General features: G+C 42.0%; 1 protein-coding gene across 1 annotated transcript in view; it reads left to right on the forward strand.

The window, feature by feature from the left end:
- RGSL1 (regulator of G protein signaling like 1) overlaps positions 1-24,520 on the forward strand; it is an 80,460-nt gene that overhangs the window by 5,271 nt on the left and 50,669 nt on the right. The window contains exons 2-8 of the mRNA XM_004372955.1: positions 6,878-6,960; positions 11,059-11,133; positions 12,532-12,661; positions 15,922-16,083; positions 17,131-18,110; positions 21,609-21,671; positions 22,712-22,937. Coding sequence (XP_004373012.1) covers positions 6,878-6,960; positions 11,059-11,133; positions 12,532-12,661; positions 15,922-16,083; positions 17,131-18,110; positions 21,609-21,671; positions 22,712-22,937 — 1,719 coding nt within the window. The remainder of the gene's footprint in view (positions 1-6,877; positions 6,961-11,058; positions 11,134-12,531; positions 12,662-15,921; positions 16,084-17,130; positions 18,111-21,608; positions 21,672-22,711; positions 22,938-24,520) is intronic.

Below are 24,520 nucleotides of genomic sequence, written 5' to 3' on the forward strand. Positions count from 1 at the left end.
ATATAGTGCCCTTCTTTGTCTTTTATGGTGGATTTTGTTTTAAAGTCTATTTTATCTGAGATTAGTATTGCCACTCCTGCTCTTTTTTGGTAGCTGTTTGCTTGGTACATTTCTTTACAACCTTTTATTTTTAATAAATTTGTGTCTTTGTTTCTAAGGTGTGTTTCTTGTAGACAGCATATTGATGGATCCTGTTTTTTTTTATCCATTCTGTCACTCTCTGTCTCTTTATGGGTGCATTTAGGCCATTTACATTCAGTGTGATTATTGATAGGTATAAGTTTATTGCTGTCATTTTGTGGTGCTTTTTTTTTTTGATGCTGATGATTTCTTTGTTCCTCTTACTCTCCTGTGCTGAGTTCCTTTCGTTTGTGGATTCTTTTTCATTTCTTTTGTTTTTGTAGATTTTGTTTTTACTGAGACTTTGTGTTTTTCTTCTTTATTTAATGAGTAGGTTTGTTAACTTTCTTTATGGTTACCTTGAAATTTACCCTTATCTTCCTAGGTTTGAATTAGTCTATTATTACTTGGTATTGCCTTGCCTTCCTCTCCATTAGAAAGTTCTATACCTACACCATTTATTCCCTCTTTTATTGTTTTGATGTTGTTGTCATTTACAGATTAACCTCTCTTGTTCCCTGTTATAAATCTTTTGGTTTTGAATAGTCCTTTAGAGTTCATTTCCTAGGTTCGTATCTGGTTGGTGTGAACTTGTGTCCCGGATTCAGGTGTAGTCTGATGTTGTTTGTTTTCAAACCAAAGGACTCCCTTTATTAATTCTTGTAAGTTTGGTTTGGTTTTTATATATTCCCTTAATTTCTGTTTATCTGGAAATGTCCTAATTTCACCATTATATTTAAATGAGAGTTTTGCAGGATATATTATTCTTGGTTGGTAATTTTTTTCTTTCAAGGTTTTACTTATATCATCCCATTGCCTTCTTGCCTGCATGGTTTCTGCCGAGTCCTAAGAGCTTAGTCTTATTGTTTCCTCTCTCTATGTGACCTTTTATTTTTCTCGAGCTGCTCTCAGGATTCTTTCTTTGTCTTTGGTTTTAGTGAGTGTGTGTATGTTATACCTTGGTGATTTTCTTTTGGGCTGTATCCTATATGGGGTTCATAGAGTTCTTAGGTGGTCAGCTTTTCATCTTTCATGATACTAGGGAAGTTTTCTGTCAGCAAATCTTCAATGATCCTCTCTGTGTTTTACGTTTTCTCCCCCTGTTCTGGAACTCCCATCATTAACAAATTTTTTATTTTGATTGTATCCCACATAATTCTCAGGGTTTCTTCATTTTTCTTCTTTTCTTTTTTCAGATTTTTCCTCAAACGAAGTGGTATCCAAGTGTTTGTCTTCAATTTTGCTGATCTTGACTTCCATTGTTTCAAACCTGCTCCTCAGATCTTCTATGTCATTATCCATTTCTGAAATCTTGTTGTTTATCTTTTGGGTTTCAAATTGTTGATTTTGTATGCTTTCCAGTTGTGAATTTATATTATCATTTTGTTCCTGTATTATTTTCCTGAATTCTTCCATTTTTTGGTCTGTATTTTCTGTGAATTTGTCTGCCTTTTCCTTGAATTTGCCTATTTTCCCTCTTTTTTTCTGCTTTTTGATTCAACTCTTGGAGAGCTCTGAATATTAGAGATATGAATTCCCTATCATGTAGTTGCAGTGCCTTTTCTTCTACTAGAAAGTCATCAGGTGTTTTATTTTGGAAGCCTACTGGAACCATCCTGTCCTGTTTTTTTTTTTTTTTTTTTTTTTTTTAAATATGTTTTGATATTGTCTGCTGTCTTCAGAGCATTCAGTATTTTCTCCGTTTATTGGTTATAGATTTATTTGTTGCATCCTTCTTTTTTGTTTTATTTGGTTATGTCTGAGCAGGCATGCTGTGCATTATTTGTTGATTGCTTATCTGTGGACATGATATTTTTCACCTCTTTGTCCAATGGGCACGGCCAGTTGCTCAGCTATGGTGCAGCAAGGCAAGTCCAACTGAAGAGGAGGAGCTGGGATGGGTCGTTTGTGGCATGTACTGGGGCCCACAAGGTGAGTCAGTGTTTAGTTCAGGGCAGGTTCCAGTAGGCCGTACCTGTGATGCTTGAGAGTGCTATGTCCAGCACATGGTGGAGCTAGGTTGGGTATGGGAAAGAAGAGAGAGAGGAGAGAGAAACAGGAGCCAAAAAAAAAAAAACAAAGTGCTGAGGGAGACTACCATTGGAGTGGAGAGACAACGAACTGAGTAATGAAGAAAAACAGAAAGTAAAATAAGTAAATAAAAATTTTAAAAATGTCCCCAGAGATCCCACTGGCATGGCTGTGCAGACCTCGAAAGTGGCTCCCAAGCCTCACAGTACAGCCTGGCTAGAAGGGGTTGTGATGGCATACAGCACCAGGTATTCAGGAGACAGGAAAAAAAGGTAAGTAGAAAGAGATGAGAAACCGAGAAACGAAGAAAAATAAAAAGGAAAAAAGAAAGAGGAAACAAAACAAAAAAGAAAAAGAAAAAAAAAAGCCCCCAGGGATCCTTTAGCATGGTGGCACAGTCCAGGGAAGCAATTTCTCAGCCAAGCAGCACTTTACAGCCTGTCAAGAAGAAGCAAAGATGGCACATGGAGTCAGGCATTCCAGAGAAAGGAGGGGGAGGAGGCGAGAGGCAGGGAGGAAACCAAAAGAAGCCAAAAAAAGCAATACCAGCAACAAAGAAATGGCGCTGATGGAGCCAGCCTGTGGGGGTGGGGCAAATCCGAATGGCACGGAGCTGGAGCCTCCCAGTGTGGTATTGGCCCACCAGGAAGCGGTGGAGGCTGAGCAGGGGGAGGAATGATGGGGGGGTGGGAAAACCTGTATTGCTGGTTACCGGGTGCTCTGTCTCCTGCTGGGAGCTCTGTGAGTCTGTTTTCCAATACTTCCCATCAGCTGCTCTCCAACAGGAGTCCAAGATGGTGAATCCGTGCTGCATTAGCTAATAGGGGACCTCCACTCGTATCTCTCCTTGTTCTCTGTTCTCTGCCAGTTTCTTATTCCATTTGGTGCTTGCTTGAGTTCTTTATCTATTCACTTGACACTTAGGGTCCCAGGATTGACGTTTGTCTCTGTTTTACTTAGTTTTTTTTTTGGACTTTGCTGTGGAGGGACAGTGTGGTGCTTCTGTCTCTAGTCCCATGTTGGCTCCACCTCCCAGGACAATATGATTTTTAATTGTAATAATGGAAGATGTACATGATAGTGGACTGATTCTGTCATTGTGAGGTAGTTCACCAAGATTACATGTAAGGTGGTTCTTTTTTTAATTTTTTAGTAATATCATATTGTGTTTTCAGTGAAGGTTTACACAGCAGTTTAGATTTACATTCAACAATTTCTACACAATTTGTTCAGTGACATTGGTTACATTCTTCACAATGCATGAACATTCTCAATATTTCTGTTCTGGTTGTTCTGCTTCCATTAATCTAGTCTTCTTATCCTCTTATGTTCTTATCTTTGTTTTAAAGTAATTGTTGACTGTTTGGTCTCATATATGTAACTTTTTTAAAAAGAGCACAGTATTTATAGATGATATTCATCATATTTTGAGCCAATTTGTTTTTTAGCTACAAGGTGACCTTGGGTTAGTTTCAGTTCAAGGTTTGAACAGTATCTCCGGGCAGTAGACTCAAGAAGTCCTTTAGTCTCAACCACTTCAGTAGGTCTGTTTTTTTGTTTGTTTGTTTGTTTGTTTAGAGATCTGAGATTCTGTTCCACATTTTTCTCTCATTCTATCAAGGTCTATCTATTGTGGCCCTGATTAGAACTGTCAGTAGCAGTAGCCAGAAGCCACCTATTTCTTCTGGCAGGGTGGATGAAGCCATGGTTCATATAGACTATTTGTCTTGTAGATTAGTTTCTTCTTTGAGTCTTTGGTTTCCTTCTTTCTCTTTTGCTCCAGATGAGAAGAGACCAATAGTTGCATCTTAGATGGCTGCTGTAAGTCAGTTCTTGATGGGAGACTAATAATTTGTGAAACAGACTGGAGCTGAAGAGGACATTTCAGGCAATGAGAATATGGGAACAAAGACATAGAGGTTTGTGGTGCGAAGGCGTATCATGTGCTGAAAATAGCAATGTCTTGGTTTGGCTGATAAACCAGAGGCATCATGGAGGTAGAGTGGTAGGAGACGAGGCTGGGAGAGAATCCAAAATCTAGATTGGGTGGGGCCTCATATACTGCACTAAGGAATTTGAACTTTCCTTGTAGGACAATGAGGAGACTTTGAAGGGTTGTAACAATAATAGCATCAACAGATTATGGTACCACTGTGTGGAGACTGCTTGGAAGGGGAGGAGAATGAAGATAAGGAGACAATTTAAGAAACTGATGTGATAGTCCAGGTGAGAGAGGATAAAACCAAAACCAGTGACCATCGAGTTGACTGCAATTCATGGTGATCCCATGTGTACCCGAGTAGAACTGTGCTCCACAAGGTTCTCAATGGTTAACTTTTCAGAAGTAGATCACCAGGCCTTTCTTCCAATGGGCCTCTGGGTGGACTTGAACCTCCTTTTTGGTTAGCAGCCAAGTGTATTAACTGTTTGTACCACTCAGAGACTCTAGCAGAGGATAGAGGCCTGAAATAAGGGAATGACTTTATGGACAAAGAGGAGAGGATAGATTCCAGAGATATGTAGATGGAGAAACCACATAACATGGCCCTCCACTGCATGTGGGGAGAGAGAGAGGTAAAGGAGAGGTAAGAATTAAAGACGATTCTCAGGCTTATAGTTTCGACATTTGGACAGGTGGTGTTTGCATTAACTGAGATTAGGAATATGTGAAAAAGAGCAGGTTGTGAGGCAGATGATAAGATCACTATTAGACACGTTGAGATAAAAGTGTTTAAGGGATGTCCCTGTAGAGATGTCCCATAGCTCACAGAATGTTTAGAACTAGAGCCAATGAGAGAAGTCTGCACTGAAAATACAGATTTTGGATTCATCCATGTGCAATAGATTAAATAAATCAGAAAATACTCATAAAAAGAAGAGCAGAAGCAGAGAGATGAAGAAGGAGGCAGGAAAAACACACATAGAAATTTACAGCACTAGACAGCAAGACAAAAGATATCTGTGTAATAGAGGACAAGAACTGACACCAGCTCTGTTACTCACAATAGTGTTTGATTGGGTTTCTATTTCTGCACCTATTAATCACTCCAGTGTCAACAGGAAAAGTGATGGAGGGGATTGTGTAGCTATTTTTATGTCATTATAACTGCACTCTAGTGATTGTGGGTGGCACTTACTATTCTCACCAGATACTTAGGTTTCTCATAGTCTTTCACTATAAACTTGGGTATGATGGAGAAATGCTGGGTCATTGATACAACAATTAGCTTATTATTCACTATTAAGCATTGTGCTCTAAGAGCATAGGCAGTGGATTAAATTTAGAGAGAGAGGTCTCCTAGTCCCTGTGGTCTCGATGCTTAACCTTATGATATTTGACAATTATCTTTTTGGATAAACTTGGACAACATGCTGATCAAACCTGAGAGAAATAGTGACTATGGTGTATGACCAAATCAATATTTAGAAAAGCTCTTGTCAGGGTGTAATGTTGGGTTCTGTCTTAAGCTGGGTTCTCGAAAGAAGCAAAACCAGTAAAGCATATAAATATATACGGAGAGAGGTTTATATCAAAGAAGCGGCTCGTGCAATTGTAGATACTGGAACGTCCCAAGTCCGTGGACTAGGATAGAGACTTCTCCTGATTCAGATAGCCACAAGGGCTGGCGAACCCAAGACCAGCAGGTCGGGAAGCAGGGCTCTTGCTCACAGGCTGTGAATATCAACAAATCCCAAGACCGGCAGGCAAGACCTCAAGGCTTCTCCTGATTCACGTAGCTGCAGGGGCTGGTGAACCCAAGATTGGCAGGTCAGAGAGCAGAGCTCTGCTCACAGGCTGTGAAGATCAGCGAATCCCAAGACTGGCAGATAAGCTGATAGCTCAAATCCCAAGAACCGGAAGTCAGATGAACAGGAGGCAGCCGCAGGATCCAGAGCAAGCAAAAAGCCAGAACTTCTGCTTATATTCAGATGCAGGCCACACCCCCAAGGAAACTCCAAATCAACTGATTGGCTACTCACAGCAGATCCCATCATGGGAGTAATCAGATATAAACACTGAGAATCATGGCCCAGCCAAGTTCACACACAATCTTATCCATCACAGGTTCAAACCAACAAGTTTAGGTTAGACTAGAATAAATGTAAATCCCTGCCCTTAGTTTCTGAAAAGTGAATGTATAAATGAAGGATGGTGGATCCAAAAGTGTAATGTGAAAGCTCCCATTTCAGGCAACACTGGTATAACATGTCACATATGCAACTGTTCTAGTATGTTCTACCTGGAAAGCATTTGGAATGCTTTAGATGTATGAGGCCATGTGAGCAGTGGTTGAAGAATTGCTTAGTGACTAGCAGAGAGGAGTTGGAGGCAAGCAGAACAGGGTTATGATGTTTTTATAAATATTAAAAACACTGTCCCATTTAAGAGAAGTTAGATATATTCTGTGAAACTTCAGAGGCAGAATTGCTACAAATGGGAAGAGGGTGAAGGAAGACAGTTCACAGTAGGAAAAACCTATCTATTTTATCTCTTCTTAAATGGGATGGGCAACATTGTGAGGGGGTTATCTCCCATGAAGGAAGTTTTTAAGCAGAGTGACATTGTAGAGAAGAGTCCTGGAGAGGGAATGAAATTGAGCTAGATGACCCTAAAAGCCAGCCTCATGCTGAGAACGGTTGTGTGAGATGATCTCTTCAATCTCTTCATTTTTTCATCCTGAATGCAAAATGGTTCATGAGGTTTTTATTTTTTTCTCCTATATAGAGATAATCAGTTCTACAAATCTTATAATTCTGCTAGAGGATGAAATCTTTGCAGATTTTTTCAACACGTTTCTTTCTCTCCCGGTAAGTATTCTCAGACTTGAATCCAAATATATCATCGACAGCTGAATATCAAATCTCACTGAGCTGAGTGCTTTTTTTTTAAACTAACTTGTTACCAAATCAAAACTATTTCAATCAATTTGAGCAAATAAACATGACCCATATTTTCCTTTAAAATGTCCACAAGCTTCCCATTATTGATATAATCAGATCCCAAATTTCCTGCCTCCTTGACTGTCTTTATCTGTCCAAAGGTATTTCCCGTCACATGCTCTGCTGGTACCCAGTGCTCTAGCAATGATACCTGTACCCTCGCTGAGCATACCTGGCATTTACTCACCTCTTCACTTCTCCTCAGGCTGTTTTTCTCTGCCCTTAATGCCCTCCTTATAGTTCCACCTATCAAAGTCTTACCTTTCTTCGTATCTCTGATTAAATCCTATTCTCCTTAAGGAATTCCTAGGTCCTCCCAATCAGAATTGATTTCTCCCTGCTTTCATGCCCCACGGCACTTTGCATCTCTCTTGTGGAGTGTGCATATGTGGGGTGTGTGTGTGTGTGTGTGTGTGTGTGTGTGTGTGTGTGATGTCTTCCCCACTCGATTGTGAGACTGTGAATTCCTGCAGAACAAGGACGTGTATTATTTATTCTGCTCTATTCCCCTCACCAGGTGTCTGGCACATAGCAGTTGCTGACTAGAACCAAACCTATATATGTTCTTAATCTATGCAACTAAAACAAACCTCAAACATCAAACTATTCTTAAAACAAATCTAGACTATTACTGTATGTTTTCTGGTTTAAAACTTTGGTTACTTTTTAGTTGGTGTCTTGTAACTTGTGGCTCATCTCAGAGCGCCCTTTCTCCTGAGTGTGCTACTTGTTAAAAGGTAAAATTTTACACAAATGGTGAAAAACACTCAGCTGCTTGCCTTCGCTCCCTATATTGGTGTCAGATGATGCCTCAACCCACAAACATTTATTGGGCACTGACTTTGTACAAAGCACTGTGCCTAGTCTTTGGGATGCATATAGTAATGATACAATCCCTGTCTTCAAAGAATTCCCAGTCTAATGTGAAAGACTGGTATTTATGGTGACTGTAAAAAGGGTGACATGATAGAAGTCTCCAGGAGGCAGTGGGAATCCAAGTACACAGAGGGAAGAGGCCACACCTAATTGGAAGAGTCAGGAAAGGCTTCATTAACCAGGGCACATGAGCCAAGTCTTCAGAGTATTTGACAATTGGCTAGGGATGAGAGGGGGGAAGGAATGATGGGTAAAGTAGAAGGAAGTAAGAGGAAATGTCTGGGGGTTAGGTAGGCCTTCCAGACAGACAGAACAGAGTAACTAAAGGCACCGGGAAATACCATCCTATGGCACACTGGTGGAAACTAGGTGACTCAGTCAACAGCCGAAGAAGAAGTTGTGAGAGGAAGACACAGCAAGATACCAGGCTGCACAAGCAGGATGAACCAGGCCTTAGGGAACAGTTAGGCTGTGCTTAGGAGTTTGGACATCATCCTGTAGATGACAGAGAGCCACTGAACGGTTTTAAGTAAAGGAATACCATGGTCAGACTTTTCATTTGCAAAAGGTTATTTCTGTAGAGCTTTGGCAAATGGGTTGGGGTGGAAGGGGGCCATGTAGAGGCAGGCAGACCAGTTAGGAGACTGTTGCAATAGTTTAGGTGAGAAATGATGAAGGTCTAGAGGGAAAAGGATGAAGAGAATGGGAAAAACAGATTTTTTAAAATTTACTTATGTTATTGTTGTTGAGAATATAGACAGCAGAATATACAGCAATTCAACGATTTCTACATGTATAATTCAGTAAAGCTGATTACATTCTTCAAGTTGTGCAACCATTCTCACTCTCCTTTTCCAAATAGTTCCTTCCCCATTAATATAAGCTCACTGCCCACTAAGTTTCCTATCTAATCTTTCTGGTTGCTATTGTCAATTTGATCCCATACAGATCTTAAAAGAACACAATGCTCAAGGCAAGCATTCTTTACTAGTTAAGCTAAACTATTGTTTGGTTTAAAGAAGACTTCAGGGGATATTTCTGGCTCAGGGTTTAAAGATTATCTCAGGGCCATATTTTCAGGGGCTCATCCAGTCTCGACGGCTCCAGAAAATCTAGATTCCATGAGAATTGGAAATCTGTTCTGCATTTTCCCCGTTTTGATTAGGATTTTTCTATAGACTCTTTGATCAAAACATTCAGTAATGGTAGCCAGGCACCATTTTTAACGAAGTAAACTATAAGATCTTGTCACTATTTGAAGGTGAAGGAGAGGTACTGACGGAAAGGAAGAAGTGAAAGGTACAGACTTGGGTGCTTGGGTAGATGTGTTGCCAGCTACCAAGATAAAAAAGGAAGGGAGACAGCGCTGATTAATAGCATTTCTTTTGAGTGATCCTTACTCATATTATGGCTTTTGCTACTGTCTTAATGAAAGGTATTAGAAGTAATATTGAGAAATTTTAGTCAATTCATCAGCACAATTTAAATATTCTAGAAACAGGAAGAGTGATGTGGGAGGTAGAATTCTAGCCAGAGTATAAGACAGTCTGTGGTCTTTTAAGAGTTCCCTGGGTGGAATAAATGGTTTACACTTGACTACTAACCTAAAGTTGGTGGTTTGAATCCATCCAGCAGCATCATGGAAGAAAGGCCTGACAATCTGCTTCCATAAAGATTACAGCCAAGAAAACCCTATGGAGCAGTTCTACTACGTAACACATGGGGTCTCCATAAGTTGGAATCAATTCCACAGCAATGGGTTTGGTTTTTGAGAGAGAGAGAGTAGTATTTCACATTAAATGCTGCTATCAATTTATAGACTGCAACCATTTAATTCCCACCATCACCCTGTGTGGTAGGCATTACTCCCTTTTTACAGGTGGAGCTCAGAAGTTAATGCCTTGCATGAGATCACACAGTGAATCGGGGTAGTCCTGGAGCTAACTAGACCTCCTGGCTCCAGGCCTGGTATGCTCTCCACATCAACCCCGTGCTCCCTATGCTGCCACTTTTATGGAGTAAAACTGATTCCACACACCATCCTTCATAATCTTACCACATCACAGTCCTACCACATCCCCCTGAGTGGTCACTTAATAGACCAGGTGGGACATGCTGTGTCAAACACCGAGGGCAGAGCAGAGAGGGATCACTCAGGACTGAATCTCCTTTATTGGCTTCTATTTGTAAAATGCAGGCAGCACCCTCACCTTCTTTCCATACTTCACAGCCAGGACAAAGGAGAGAGAGAGAGTGGGGGACCACAGATGGACAAACGTTTGGAGCTGTCAGTCTTGGGGAGATGGTCAGACTGACAGACATGACAGGATGGGATCTTAGTCAGAAGATGGGGTTTCAGCCCTCCTAGTTTATCACCAATACTTCTGGAGAATTCTGAGGCATTTCAGTGTCTATGCTGAGACTGCTAAGCTTAGACACCTACAAACCTAGAAGCTCTTTCCCATTATTCTCAAAGCTGGTTGCCTAGACAATAGTCCCTTCTCCATGACAGAAGAGGACAATAGCCGGGAATTGCCCATCAGATTCTGGACAGTCTCGACGGCAACAGGTTTGGTTTGGTAATGCCCGTATAAGTGATTTGGACCCATAATTTTCATATTGCCAATCTTCTCTACTTTCTCTAGTTCAAGAGTTTATGCAAATCCAAACCTGTCGCTTGTTAGGAAAAGGTCTTATATTCTTGCTTTAACCCTCCAAGTCTATGGAGAAAGTAAATAAAACAATATACAAAATTAATCTGCACTGTAAACTTTCACCTAAAGCACAATAAATAATAATTTAAAAAATGCACAAAGCAAATGAGTTTCAATATCATGGGCTTTGGCCTTTGCACAGAGGCAAGGTAGTTTCCAGGTTGGGGGAGATAAAAAAATAAGTGAATTTTGCAATTTAGTTTACTTGGGTGTTTCTGTGCAAGACAAGTTGATGCAGTGAACTATATTTAAAAATTCAGGTCCCTTGAAATAGGGAAGCAATGGTATCTCTCTTATCCTGTGGCTACAGATGGACTGTGTCATATATAAGAAGAAAGCTCTGCCCTCTTAGCTGTTTCCTAGCTTTCTTTTGCAGGTCTTTGGTCAAATGCCATTTTACACTGTTGAAAATTCGCAGTGGAGCTTGTGGCCAGAAATACCATATGACTTGGTGAGTGAGAGTCTTGAATGGTGGAGGGCTTGGGAGGGGTAAGATGGAGCTAAAATTTCAAATGTGGTTTGGGAGAAGGCGAGGAAGACGGGGCTTGGAGGGTGATTCTGGAAGAAAGCAGGTGAGAAGAATAATGTCACTCCCAGGTGGAAATTTCTCCTTTTTTATGTTTTTACCTCTTGGGAAAGCAATTGCTGATGAATTTTTTCCTTTATATTCTAGTCTATTGTTAACAAAAGGGATTTGTCTCTCAGATCCACTATAATTGTTGGGTAGTAGATGTTTGAAGCATTATGTTGAGAAGAATTTTGAGACTACATCTAAGCTCAGCAAGAAAGAGTCTGGTAATTGATTGGCAATGTCTGCCATGGGTGTGGGCTAGGAAGTGGCAGCCCAAGTGCCACAGATTTATCATTTGCCTTGTAAGGAATAGATCAAGGTAATTTATTGCATTTAGTAATGGCTACTCCACAGTTATCCTCCAGAATCTCATCTTTTTCCCAGTCTTTTTTTTTTTTCTTTTTATACCTTTTTCCTTTTCCTTGTCTATAGTCTTTCTCTTCTCCTTTTTTTCCCTTCTGTTCTCCTTTCTATTATGTAGGTCTTACACCCTACCAGTGGCTTCCATATGCACTACTGGTGGCACATGGGACAAGAAAAATTGCTCTAGGCCCTGCTCACAGCAAGCTTTGTTCTTCTCCCACTCTGATTATTATCTTTGGTTTCCCTAAGTGATCCCTGAACCTTAAAAAAATTTTTTTTTTCTCTTCTCTGGTGGCTCAAGCCCTCAGGGATCCATCCCATACTCCAAAAGATGCTATTGTGAGCTTTTGTGTGGTTTTTTACACAGCATGCACTTTATATGGGTTATGAAGCCTCAGTAGCGCAGTGGTTAAGAGCTACGGCTGCTAACCAAACAGTCGGCGGTTTGAATCCATCAGCTGCTCCTTGGAAACTCTACCGGGCTATTCTACCCTGTCCTACAGAGTTGCTATGAGTCGGAATCGACTCTACGGCAGTGGGTTTTGGTTTAGGGGCTTATGGAAATGATATTTCTTTACTAACAAGCTGGTTCAATAGGGTTTTTTACCTGACACCACAGACCCAAATCTCTTCTACTTCTCTGTCAACCAGTCTTAGGTCATTTTAAGGAATAAGGAAGATTTCTGATGAAAGACCAAGAGCTTAAACTTTTTTCTTTCCTACCAATCCATTTGGTAGCCTCCATTTGGGAGCCTCAACCCAGGTCTCTGCTCTTCTTAGATTTGATTTTTAATCACTACTCCTTTCCCTTCAGGCCACAGACTGTGAGTGTGAGGTTGTTAATTGCTCCGTTCTAAGTTGCATTTCTTAGTAGCTCCATTTCTCTTTTCTGTTCCTATTCTGTTTGGACTCTAGACTGCCAAGTACAAAGGATTATTGACCTGGTTGGAAAAATACAGGCTACCTTTCTTCTGTAAAACCAATTTGTGTTTCCAGTACATTCTCTGTCAGGAGCTCATCAGCTTCATTAAGTCCCCAGAAGGAGGTAAGCATGGGGGTGTGTGTGGGGAGAGGGGAGCATGGGAATCCTGCTGCATAACAATCCCTGTCCCTGTCAGTCCTTCGTTAAGAACAAATACTGGCTGCCTTTGCAGTCTTAGACATGCTGGTAATGCAGCCCGTGTAATGGAAACAAGTGAAATCTTAGGCTGAAAAATGGCTTGTTGTTGTTAGTTGCCATCAAATTGATTCCAACTCATGGCAACCCCATGTGTACAGAGTAGAGCTGCTCCATAGGATTTTCAAGGCTGTGATCTTTTGGAAGCAGATTACTAGGACTGTCTTCCAAGGTACCCTTTGGTGGGTTCAAACCACCAATCTTTTGACTATTAGTTGAACGCTTAAATGTTTGCACCACCCAGAGACTCCAAAAAATGAGTACCAACAGCAACAAATGGAGTCACTGGGTGGTGCAAATGGTTAACATGCTCAGATGCTAACCGAAAGGTTGGAGGTTCAAGTCCACCCGGAGGTGCCTCAGAAGAAAGGGCTGGCAATCTACTTCCACAAAAATCAGTCATTGAAAAGCCTATGGAGCACAGTTCTACTCTGATACACATGGGGTCACCATGAGTCAGACCTGACTCCACGGCAACTGGTTTTTAGAGCAATAAACAGGAGTCAAACGGGCTGGGCTATTTGTCTCACTGCAACCAGAAATGAGGGAATTATTGGTGGTCACAGGACACGGTAAAATTGCCTAAAATATATCCAGAAGTGGACAAATCTCACCACCTTCACTGCTACCATCCTGGTCTGAGCCACCATCATTTTTTACCCAAGTACTGGAATTGTCTCTTAATTAGTCTCTCTGCTTCTACTCCTGTTCTCCTGCTCACAGCAGCCAGAATGAGCCTTCAAAACCATAAATCAGATTATGTCACTCCTGTGCTCAATCCTCCACCCAATGATTCCTGTCTCAGAGTGAAACTCAGTGCTACTACAATGGTCTTCAAGTGCCTAGAGACCTGGCCCCATTTCCTCTTTGACCTTGTCTCTTCCTACTCTGCCCATTGCTCACTCCATCCAGACACATGATGGCCTCCTTGCTGTTACTCAAACACGCAGGACACATTCCCACCTCAGGACTTTGCACTGGCTGTTTCCTCTGCCTGGAATGCTTTTCTCTAGATGTCCATATGGCTACCTCTTTCACCTCCTCAAATCTTTGTTCAAATTGCAACTTCTCAATAAAGTCTACCTTCATGACCCCATTTAATACTATATCCTGCCCACTCACCCAACCCCTGCCCCTAGCACTTCCAATCCCTTTTACCTGTTCTACTTTTTCTTCCTTTCTGTAACACTTATAATTTTTACATTTACTACATTATGTACTTATTTATTATGCTTACTGTTTTTTGTCTCTTTTGCTAGAATGTAAACTCCTTGAGGGCAGGGATTTTTGTTCTGTTTGCTGTTGTATCCCAAGCACCTAGAATAGTACCTGGCTCTTAGAAGGCATATATTTGTGAAAGAATACATGAATACAATTTCTATCCAGGGTTAAATTGGTAACCTGACTAACAGCTCAATTACACAAAGGAAACTAAGTATGTTCCACCCCAGGCAAAGTTAAGATTCAGGAACCTCCATGGAGTAAAATGTTATAACAAATCACTCAACTCCCTCCTTCCATATATGTATTGGGAAAATTGAGTTAAATGCATGCAAAGGGCAAAAATGCTGTCCAATGGGGACTGTAGAAGGGAGAGGTCCTTGGTTGGAGGGTGCTTTTGGGCTATGGATTGTATGCACGCTTGTCGGCTCTTTGCATGTCACCTGACATCGTGGCAGAGGGCCTGGTGCCTAGCCTCAAAACCAACACGTAATCAGGACCCAGCTCACCTAACCAGTAGCCCTTTTTCCTACTCACACGGAGCAAATGAGGGCTGGCTGGGTGCAAGGCTGAGAGAGCAAACCAGCAAAAGAGCTCATTCTCCCTCTCTTACTGTGGACTTTTCTTGGCAGCCAAGATGATGAGATGGAGAAAGGCAGACCAGTGGCTACTCCAGAAATGCATTGGCGGGGTCAGAGGGATGAGGCGCTTCTGTGCCTACCTCAAGGGCAGTGCAGGTGAGTTCTCAGAGTTGTCCCTGGGGCCTTCGTACATTCTTAACAGTTTCTAGGATGCCCCAGACCCTGACTGGCAGATCTATGTATCCTTAGTGACTGTGGAGTCCCTGGGTGGTGCAAACAATTTGTGCACTCAGCTGCTAACCTAAAAGATTGGAGGTTTGAGTCCACCCAGACGTACCTTAGAAGAAAGGCTTGGCGATCTACTTCCAAAAAATCAGCCACTGAAAACCCTTTGGGGCACAGTTCTCTGACACACATGTGGTCACCATGAGTCGGAATCGACTCAATGGCAACTGGTTTTTATAGTGAATATAAAAAATGCTCAGTAAAGCAGGTTGGATAAAAATCTTTGAAAGCTGAGCACCATATGTGGCAGACACTGTGCTGATAGCTGGGGATACAGAGGTGAACAAGTGCAGCAAGTCCCTGCTTCGTTAAGCTGCCGCTCTCATGGGGAGACAGACAAGGAGCAAGTATATAGATCAATTTCTGTTGTGAAAGTGTTGGAAGGCATTAGGGGCAACCATTTGCTGCCTGTTCTATTGAATGAGTGGATGGAACATGGTTGCTGGGAGGCTGGCAGCCAGCACAGGCTAATGCTCCAGTTTAGCAACCTGAAGCTTCATCCAGGGATAAACCCTAGTTTAAGGGTGAAATCCTAGGTCTCCAAGGAGCAGGAAGAGAAGAACTAGACAGATTGTATCTATAGGTTTGCCATTCAGAGTTGGCCATGCAAAGTTGAGAAATAGGGAATGCAGACTTTGGCAACTTTAGGCTCCAGTGCCTTTCTACAAGCTGCTCTGGGTCCATGATCTGGGAAATGTTTTCTTTCCCCTGATCTTCATTTTTTGGACAGAACTTAAATGTCTCATGATCAGTCGTCAGCATCTTGCAGTTTTTCCTAAAGTGACAGTTCTTCTAACAGCAAAAAAATCACAAAGGATCCCTATCCATTAAGTCTCGGTCCCATTCTTTCCCGCCAATCCCCCCTACTCCCACCCTGCATTAGGGCTTTTCTGGAGACGCTGTTTTAACGCAAAGTGACTAATGGTGATGTCGGAGGCAGTAGAGCAGGCTGGTGGGGGATATCAGCTGCTCCACCCAGATGCAAGTACCAAAGGAGCAAGACTCGGGTGCAGCTCTGAGCCTCCTCTGTCTGATCTATAGGTGAAGAGCTGGTGGATTTCTGGATCCTTGCCGAGAAGATCTTGAGCATCGATGAGATGGACCTGGAACTGAGAGACCACTACCTGTCCCTCCTCCTCATGCTGAAGGCCACTCATCTGCAGGAGGGCTCCAAGGTGGTGACTCTATGCAACATGAACATCAGTAAGAATTCTAAAGCGTATCTGAAGTGAAATCCTTGGGGGATGTAGCAAAACAGTCAAACCAGCAACTGATAACCTTCAGTACCTTGCTTTGCAGACTTGTTGCCCTCTCTATCTTCTATGTATCAGGGAAGCCAATGAGAACCCATAGCCAGTGAAGGTTTGAGAGAGAATAGCTGCACTTAGCCTGGTGCTCGCCTCTTCCTGAGATGTCATCAGTCAGTGCAGGCAGGCTGGAAGGAGTAAAGAGGAATTAGGAGAGGATAGCTGAACAGCTCCCTGCATCTTCTGAACCTGCATAGCTCTGCCATGTTTTTAAATTGAAATTTTTTAGAACAATCTACAGACCATGGGCCAAATGAAGTTCATGTAGCTGGTGAGCTAAAAATGGTTTTTACATTTTTAAAGGTTTTTTTTTTTTCCTTAAAAAAAAACTGCAACAGATACTGTATGTGGCTTGCAAAGCTTAAAATATTTACTATCTGGTGCTTTACATAATAAAATTTTGACAACCCTGATCTAGAACATTAGGTTTATCCAAATTTAAATTTACTTAGTGAGAAGGGATTTTTAACCCAAATACAAATGTGTTGCAGAAGATCTTCTGCTTTTCTCTATTCATGTAGGTAATTGAGAATTGATGACATTAAGATCAGGAGTAGTAAGTTCCTTCACATTATCCAGTCCAAACCCCCTCCTCCAGTCAGATCTGACCCTGAGGAATTCTATTCATCGGTGCATGACTCTTGTTCTTAAACATTTTTTTCTTGTGCATTTTGCTTTTCTTTACAATGACAACCAATAGCCTAAAAAATAACTTCAGGAATCCCGTAAAATGGCTTATTTTTATGAGGAAGAAAGAAGGTAATCAGAAAAAGGGGCAACTGTGTACTGGGCAAAAAAAAAGTGTCTATTACTTCCGCATTCTAAAACTGTGTGGATAACTAATGAAATGCTTTGTACAAAAACATTTGGGAAAATCCAAAACCTCTCCAATATCATCACCATCACTGCATCATTTTCATCCTTCTCTCTGCTTTATTTTCAGAGTCCCTCCTAAACCTCTCCATCTGGCATCCAACGCAGTCAACCACCAGGAGAGAGATACTGAGCCACATGCAGAAAGTGGCTCTGTTCAAACTCCAGAGCTACTGTCTCCCCAACTTTTACACCCATGCCAAAATGAACATGGCCAAGGAGGAAGAGTGCCAGGGTCTGATGCAAGAATATGAGACTCGTCTTTGCAGTGTTTGCTACACCCACGTGGGAGGGCTTCCTCTGAACATGAGCATCAAGAAGTGCCACTACCCCCCAAAGCATTACTCAAGCAGGAAGAGCAAGAGGAAGATGTGGCAGTTGATAGACCATGGCTCCTGGTCTCTGGAAATGGAGCTGCCGTCCATTCCCCCTGAACAAGACACCATCGCTATGCCTCGACAAGAGACGCGTCCTTGGGAGAAGGTGGTTATGCAAATGCCTTCCCGGCGTGTGGCCCATTCAAAGGAGAAAATGATTAGTTCCTTGGAAGAGAATGTTTGTACCAAGAGGTCCTGCACAAATAAGAAAGCCAAGAGTCACTTCCACATGGAGGGCCTCTTTGAGATGAAGTTCTTGACCCACCTGAGGACAGTTACCCCCATTATCAATCACTTCTCCCAGATAAAACTGAAGAAGGCTATCAAGCAAAGCCTCTCCGTGGGGTACACCCACTGGGCCTTATGTGCTGACGCCTATGCAGGGAGTCCCTTCCGGGACCACCTGAAGAAACAGAATTTGAAAGTGGAGACCCAACTCCTAGACCTCTGGCAGGACTTGCACCATTTCCTCAATGTCCTGATGACTAACAGGAAGAGTGGGAATGCTGTCTTTCAGCACATGCTGGGCCACAGAATCTGCGAGCTCTACCTAAATGAGCAAATTGGTCCATGTGTACCACTGAAATCCCAAACCATTCAAGGCCTGAAGAAGCTGCTGCCTTTGGGAGATGTGAACCCCTGGATTCCCAGAGCCCAGAAAGAGATCTGCAAGGTAGGCCACGCTTCATAGTAATGGGTTAGTATCTTGCAGATTAGGTCAAGACTGACCAAAAATTCTGTCTGGTCACCTACACTGGCAAAATTAACTATAGAATTACCCACATAACCCTTCATTAATGGAAGAGTTGGTTGATCTCTTAGGAACAAGCCATGCAAATTCCCGAGAACTAGCTGAAACTCCAAAATAGAATGAATTTGGGGAGGGAGAGGTAGTCAATATCCACTTTCTATTCCTTTTCCACTTTCTTCTTACATGGAATCTCCCAAAACTATGAACCTCAGATTGTTCTATTGAGGGAAATTTTAAAAACTCTTTCTAAGCATTATGCGTTGAAATTCAGCGTCTGCCTTTCCTTGACTAGCCATCAAGGAAATGGCCTATTAGAAGTGGTTTATTTTTATCTCAAAATATTAGAATATCCTGAAGACTCACAGGAAGTGAGACCCATAGCACTGAATAATAATGGGTGACTATTTTATAAGGGGAGCACTGGTGGCGAAGTGGTTAAGAGCTCAGGCTGATAACCAAAAGGTCAGCAGTTCAGATCCACTAGTCATTCCTTGGATACCCTATGGGGCAGTTCTACTCTGTCCTATAGCGTCGCTATGAGTCGGCAATGGCTGGATGGATGAATCGTTTTGTCACGATATTTGGCAGAAAACACTTAGCAGAATCAAGTTGGGTAACAGATGGAAGCTGAATAAAAGGGACTATATAAAAAGGAATGAGAAAGGTGTAGGGAAACCACAGGGGATAGTGCTGGTAAGAGTGGGGCCCCTTTATTATTCCCAGGCTTGAAGAGTTGAGGAGAGGGAGCAGTTACCAGAAGCAGGAGAGAAAGAACTGTGGGACAGTTCTTAGACTAGTAAGAACTGGAATAAGTAAGAAGTGGGGCATCTTACAGGAGCTGTAGTCTTCAGTAGAGATAGCCAATCCACAGTGATCTGGAAGGAGAGAGCAGGGGGAGTAGATATGCTAGCCTCACTCTCCTCCTGTTTTCCCATCTGCTATCAGGTCCTCTTCATTGGATGAACCCAACCCGATGACAAGGGAAACCATTGATATGGTCCATACAGGTTAATCTCCCAAGGCACAAGGAGAGTAGAGAGTAGATAGATCTTCAGGGGCAAACATAGTGAGCAAATTACTTAGTGCCTTATAATGTATTTACCTTATAAATCGCATTCACACACATTATCTTCTTTACGCCTCTTAGCACCTCTGTGGGGCAGGCAGGGTAGTATTGTTGCCTCTGTTGTACAGATAAGGAATATGAGACTCAGACACTAAGTGAATTAGCCAAAGACGCACAGCTGGCAAGTAGAGGAACAAGGGTCAGAACCCAGAAGTTTTGGGCTCTAAATCCAGCATGATTTCCAATAAACCATAATTATCCAACGTTGAACATCCCGGGAGTTTCACACTGCACCAGTCAATTGGACCCACAGCCAAAGCTTTCCTTTGCACAACGCTTGATTAAAGAAAGCCCAGAGGCCTCCCTGAACTTTCTTGATTCATTTGGGGCTTAGAGGCTCAGACTAGGTTCAGACTAGGGTCGTGCTTCTTGGATCAGAATATCCCCACAGCAAAGCCCCCTGCCTGGGGCCTGGTCTTCGAAAAGATATTGAAAGTATTTGTATGTGGTTAAGACTGGCCTATCATAGTTTCTCCAACTGAAAAATCTTGATATCCTTGCCTCACTTCTTTGTTTCACATCCACATCTATATCCTATTGCCTTGACCTTAAAACTACATCCATAATCTCACCACTTCTCCAATTCTTATCTCATCTGTCACAACCACTGTAATGTCAGCCCCATCCTCTCTGGCCTGGATTACTGCAGTGGCCTCCTAACTCATGCCCCTGCATCTGCCTTGCCCCGAACAGGCTTGTTTCCACACCAAGATTCTATCAAAATATAGTTAGTGTAATTTAACTAAAATTAGGTAAAAGGAAGTGAGTGAGGCTTGAAAGCAGATGGCTTTCTGTCTCACTTGAGAGTAACAGTGACAAGACCTCCCCCACCCACCACCGCTCTGTGCTCCGCTTCTTCATTCCGTTCCCCCTTGTGCTCTCTACTCCACCGTGCCGGGCATATGACCAGCTCAGCCATGCTGCTTCTGATGCCTGTAAGGTGCAGGTAGATACCTGTACAGCTTAGTCTCTCGCTTCCTCAAGTCATCTTCTCTGTGAGACTTTCCTTGGTCACTTTATATAAAATTTCAACTCTATCTCCATTTTTTTTTTCCTTAGCACTTTATCTATCTATCCATTTGTCTGTCTATCTAGCTATTGCATGTACAATTCTTCCAATGTACATATATGCATATGTGCATATAATAAACATCTATTATATATACATGTAATATATTTGTATTATATTTCTGATAGATACATAATATGTATATATCTTTATAAATATGTATATATCTTTACATACACACACATTTTTTTAAACTTACTTAAGATATTTATTTTCTTTCTCCCTAGCAGGACAGGGGCTTTTGTCTGTTTTGTCACTACTGTCTGCCCAGCATCTAGAACACTGCCTGGCTCAACAGACACTTGTTGAATGAGTGAATCAATGAATCAATCCCAGCTGGAAATGATTGCTCTTTTGGTCTTGTCCCAGGACCACCTTGTCTGGTTTGAGATGAGTGACTCTGTAAGACTTCCGATTTTCATTCATCTGTTCATTCACTCTCCACTTACCCTGCAAGGTCCAAATTCTAGTTTTAATCTCCTTGCCTTTATGAATTCTTCCTGGATCTCCCTGACTCAAGCAGAAATAATGAATTTCTCCCTCCTTTCCGCTCCCAGTCAACTTTTTCATACTCCTGTCATAGTGTGTGTCACATCTAAGTTCATCACACTGAAGATGAGCTCCTTAAGAGCAAGGCTTACGGTATATTGATCTCTACATTTCCTGCCATTTGCACAGTGCTTGGAATATGGAGGCACTCAGAAAATAATTGTCAAATAAATAAATGAATGAAAGTGAGAGTGCAGATAAATAAATCTAGCTAAGCACTGACTCGCAGGATGTTTTATTTGTTGTTTGTTTTACTCTAACAAAATGTTTTTCACAAATGGGTAAGGTCTTCAAGTTGAAGGTACAAGAGTAGATACACCAAAAGGAGAAACTTGGTTTGCAGAGAAGTTCTGAGCATCAGATGAGATTATGATTTGGGAAAGAACAAAGCACTAAGCATATGTCAAGTAATTGTCCTTGAGTAAATCATGTGTTATACATTCTTCTTAAGTAAATATTGATTACTACTTTCTGGGACTCAGAGTGGCGTTGCATGGGCTGCCATATTCAGAGAGGGAAAGGAGTGCCTCCAGGTTGTTGAGGACTGATGCTCCCCACTGTGTCTCCAAATCAGAGTCCAGACACTACAGCTGCCCCTGTTCCCAGGTCAGCACAGAGGAGAGAGGCAGCAGGCTGAGCGCCCACCTCCTAACGCTTATGCTGTGTTTGGTTTCAGATGCTCAGTCCCTGGTATGATGAATTCCTGGAAGAAGAGGATTACTGGTTTCTCATTTTTACAGTAGGAGAAACTTTGGTTTGGGGAGAAATCATGCAGTTGAGGGGAGAAAAAGAGTAACTGCTCTTAGCAGCCTCATTTGTTGAAGTAAACGAACCTTTTCTTTGTCGTAGAGTTAGTTGAGGCTTAAGGTGGTTCTTAATGTTCTAAAGGAGCCCGTGGGTAGTGCAAATGGTTAATGTGCTCGGCTGCTAACCAAAAGGTTGGAAGTTCGAGTTCACCCAGAGTTGCTTTGGAAGAAAGGCCTAGTGATCTACTTCTGAAAAATCAGCCATGAAAACCCAATGGAGCACAGTTCTGTTTGGACACACATGTGGTTGCCATGAGTCAAAGTCAACTCAATAGCAACTGGTTTAAAATAAACCTCTCTAGGGAAAAAACGCAAGTGCATAAGCTGACTTTGACTTCATATGGGATTTCTCATTTGTAGAAAATGGGTTTGATTAGAGGAGGGAGAAAGTTGATTGTGTGTCTTAGTTATCTAGTGGTGCTGTAACAGAAATACCACCAGCGGGTGTCTCTAATGAACAGAAATTTATTTCCCAAAAGTTTAGAAGGCTAGAAGTCTGAATTCAGGGTGCCGGCTCTAGGGGGAAAGCTTTCTCTGTTGACTCTGAAGGAAGATCCTTGTCTCTTCTGAGCTTCTGCTCCTGGGCGATCTTAATGTGGCTTGGCATCTCTCTCCCCCATCTCTGCTTCTTTAATCTGCTTGCTTAATCTCTTTTATATCTCAAAAGAGATTAACTCAAAATACACCCTACACTAATCCAACCTCATTAACATAACAAAGACAACCCATTCCCAAATGGGATTATAACCACAAGTATAGAGGTTAAGATTTACAACACATATTTTGGAGGGGACATAATTCAATCCATAACAGTGTGTAAAGGAGCAATGACTCTTAATAAATTGAAAACAATTCAGCATAAGTCTGCGTGACAGGGAAACATGGAAGGACTGGGCTATTACAAAAACCTTACTTCTGGTCTAGTTGCTGTAGCAAATGCTGTTTGCCTCTTGTCCTCACCTCCTTTTCTTAGACTCAGAACAGGTTCCACAATGTCAAGGGGCATAAAAAAGGAGACACTATGAGCAAAGAAGAGAACATCCTTCTTTGTAAGAGGGTTCAGCAATCTCTGGAGTTAAGCCAGGGTTTGGCTAACATGGAGGAAATGGATTCTCTTCAGTGGCAAAAGATAGTTACTGAGAACCTGAGACAAGGCGGGTCTCTCCAGGTAGAACTGACATCTCCAGTGTTTCTGACAGGTAAGGGCAAGCACTCTAATTTTTTTGACTTTACTTATAAGCAACTGAGATATATTAATATTTAGCATTTAGTGATTATTTGCTGTATGTCATCACTGTGCAATGCAAGGGTTACCTCATTTGATCTTCAAAGAAACCTGTGAGGTTAAGTACTATTGTTGTTGTTAGGTGCCATCAAGTCGATTCCAATTATTATATCCATTTTAGGGCTTAGTAACTGATGCACCAATCCTGTACCTAGACCAGGAGGTACTTGTTCAAACAGAACAAGGGGATCCTGCGTGGTTTAAAGTCAGGAACGGTGTGCGTCAGGGTTGTATCCTTTCACCATACTTATTAATCTGTATGCTGCGTAAATAATCCATGAAGCTGGACTATATGAAGAAGAACACAGCATCAAGACTGGTGGAAGACTCATTAATAACCCGTGATATGCAGATGACACAACCTTGCTTGCTGAAAGTGAAGAAGACTTGAAGCACTTACTGATGAAGATCAAAGACCACAGCCTTCAGTATGGATTACACTTCAACATAAAGAAAACCAAAATCCTCACAACTGGACCGATAAGCAACATCATGGTAAATGGAGAAAAGATTGAAATTGTCAAGGATTTCATTTTACTTGAATCCACAGTGAACACCCACAGAAGCAGCAGTCAAGAAATCAAATGACATTGCATTGAGTAAACCTGCTGCAAAAGACCTCTTTAAAGTGTTAAAAAGCAAACACGTGAGGACTAAGGTGTGCCTAACCCAAGCCATGGTATTTTCAATTGCTTCATGTTATTGTTGTTAGGTGCCGTTGAGTAGGTTCCGACTCATAGCGACCCTATGTACATACAGTAGAACGAAACACTGCCTGGTCCTGTGCCATCCTAATAATCATTGTTATGCTTGAGCCCATTGTTGCAGCAACTGTGTCAATCCATCTCGTTAAGGGTCTTTGTTTCAACAACCCTCTACTTTACCAAACATGATTTCCTTCTCCAGGGACTGATCCCTCCTGATAACAAGTCTGGCCCGGTGAAGGGGCCTCCTGTGCATTTGCCCAAGCAGGGTCCTGGCTCACAGATAGGCTGATGCCTCCCCTTCAGGCTGCACTTGAACTCACGGAGCGCCAGAGCTAGAATACTTTCATCATTCATATGGAGAGGTCAAAAGGCTTGTCCAAGCCCAGATCTACTACAGAAACGACCCCCTGCTCTTTCCACATACAGCCAGATTACCCTGGCTGACAGATGATGATGATGATGATGTTGATGATGATGATGTTGATGACAATAATGATATAAGAATGCCTGACATTCGTAGGTCCACACACCAGTAGTGCTTCTAGACGCCAGCAGTATGCCTTCAGAAAGTACTGGACTGCCCTGGAGAGTTCCAGGAGAACTGTGACAAATTAGACTTAAAATGAATGTTTTCATTTTGGGAGCGGACAAGATGCTGTTATTCTGTTTTCTATTGCCCAGAACCTTGTTAAAACTTCTCTTGCAGTCTCAGTCTTACTGTCCCACCTCATGGTGGATACAAAAAGGTATTCCCTTGAATTCACTACACATGCCTAGCAATGACATTTGG

The sequence above is a fragment of the Trichechus manatus genome, unplaced genomic scaffold (assembly GCF_000243295.1).
Source record: "Trichechus manatus latirostris isolate Lorelei unplaced genomic scaffold, TriManLat1.0 scaffold00021, whole genome shotgun sequence".
Classification (NCBI taxonomy): Eukaryota; Metazoa; Chordata; class Mammalia; order Sirenia; family Trichechidae; genus Trichechus; species Trichechus manatus.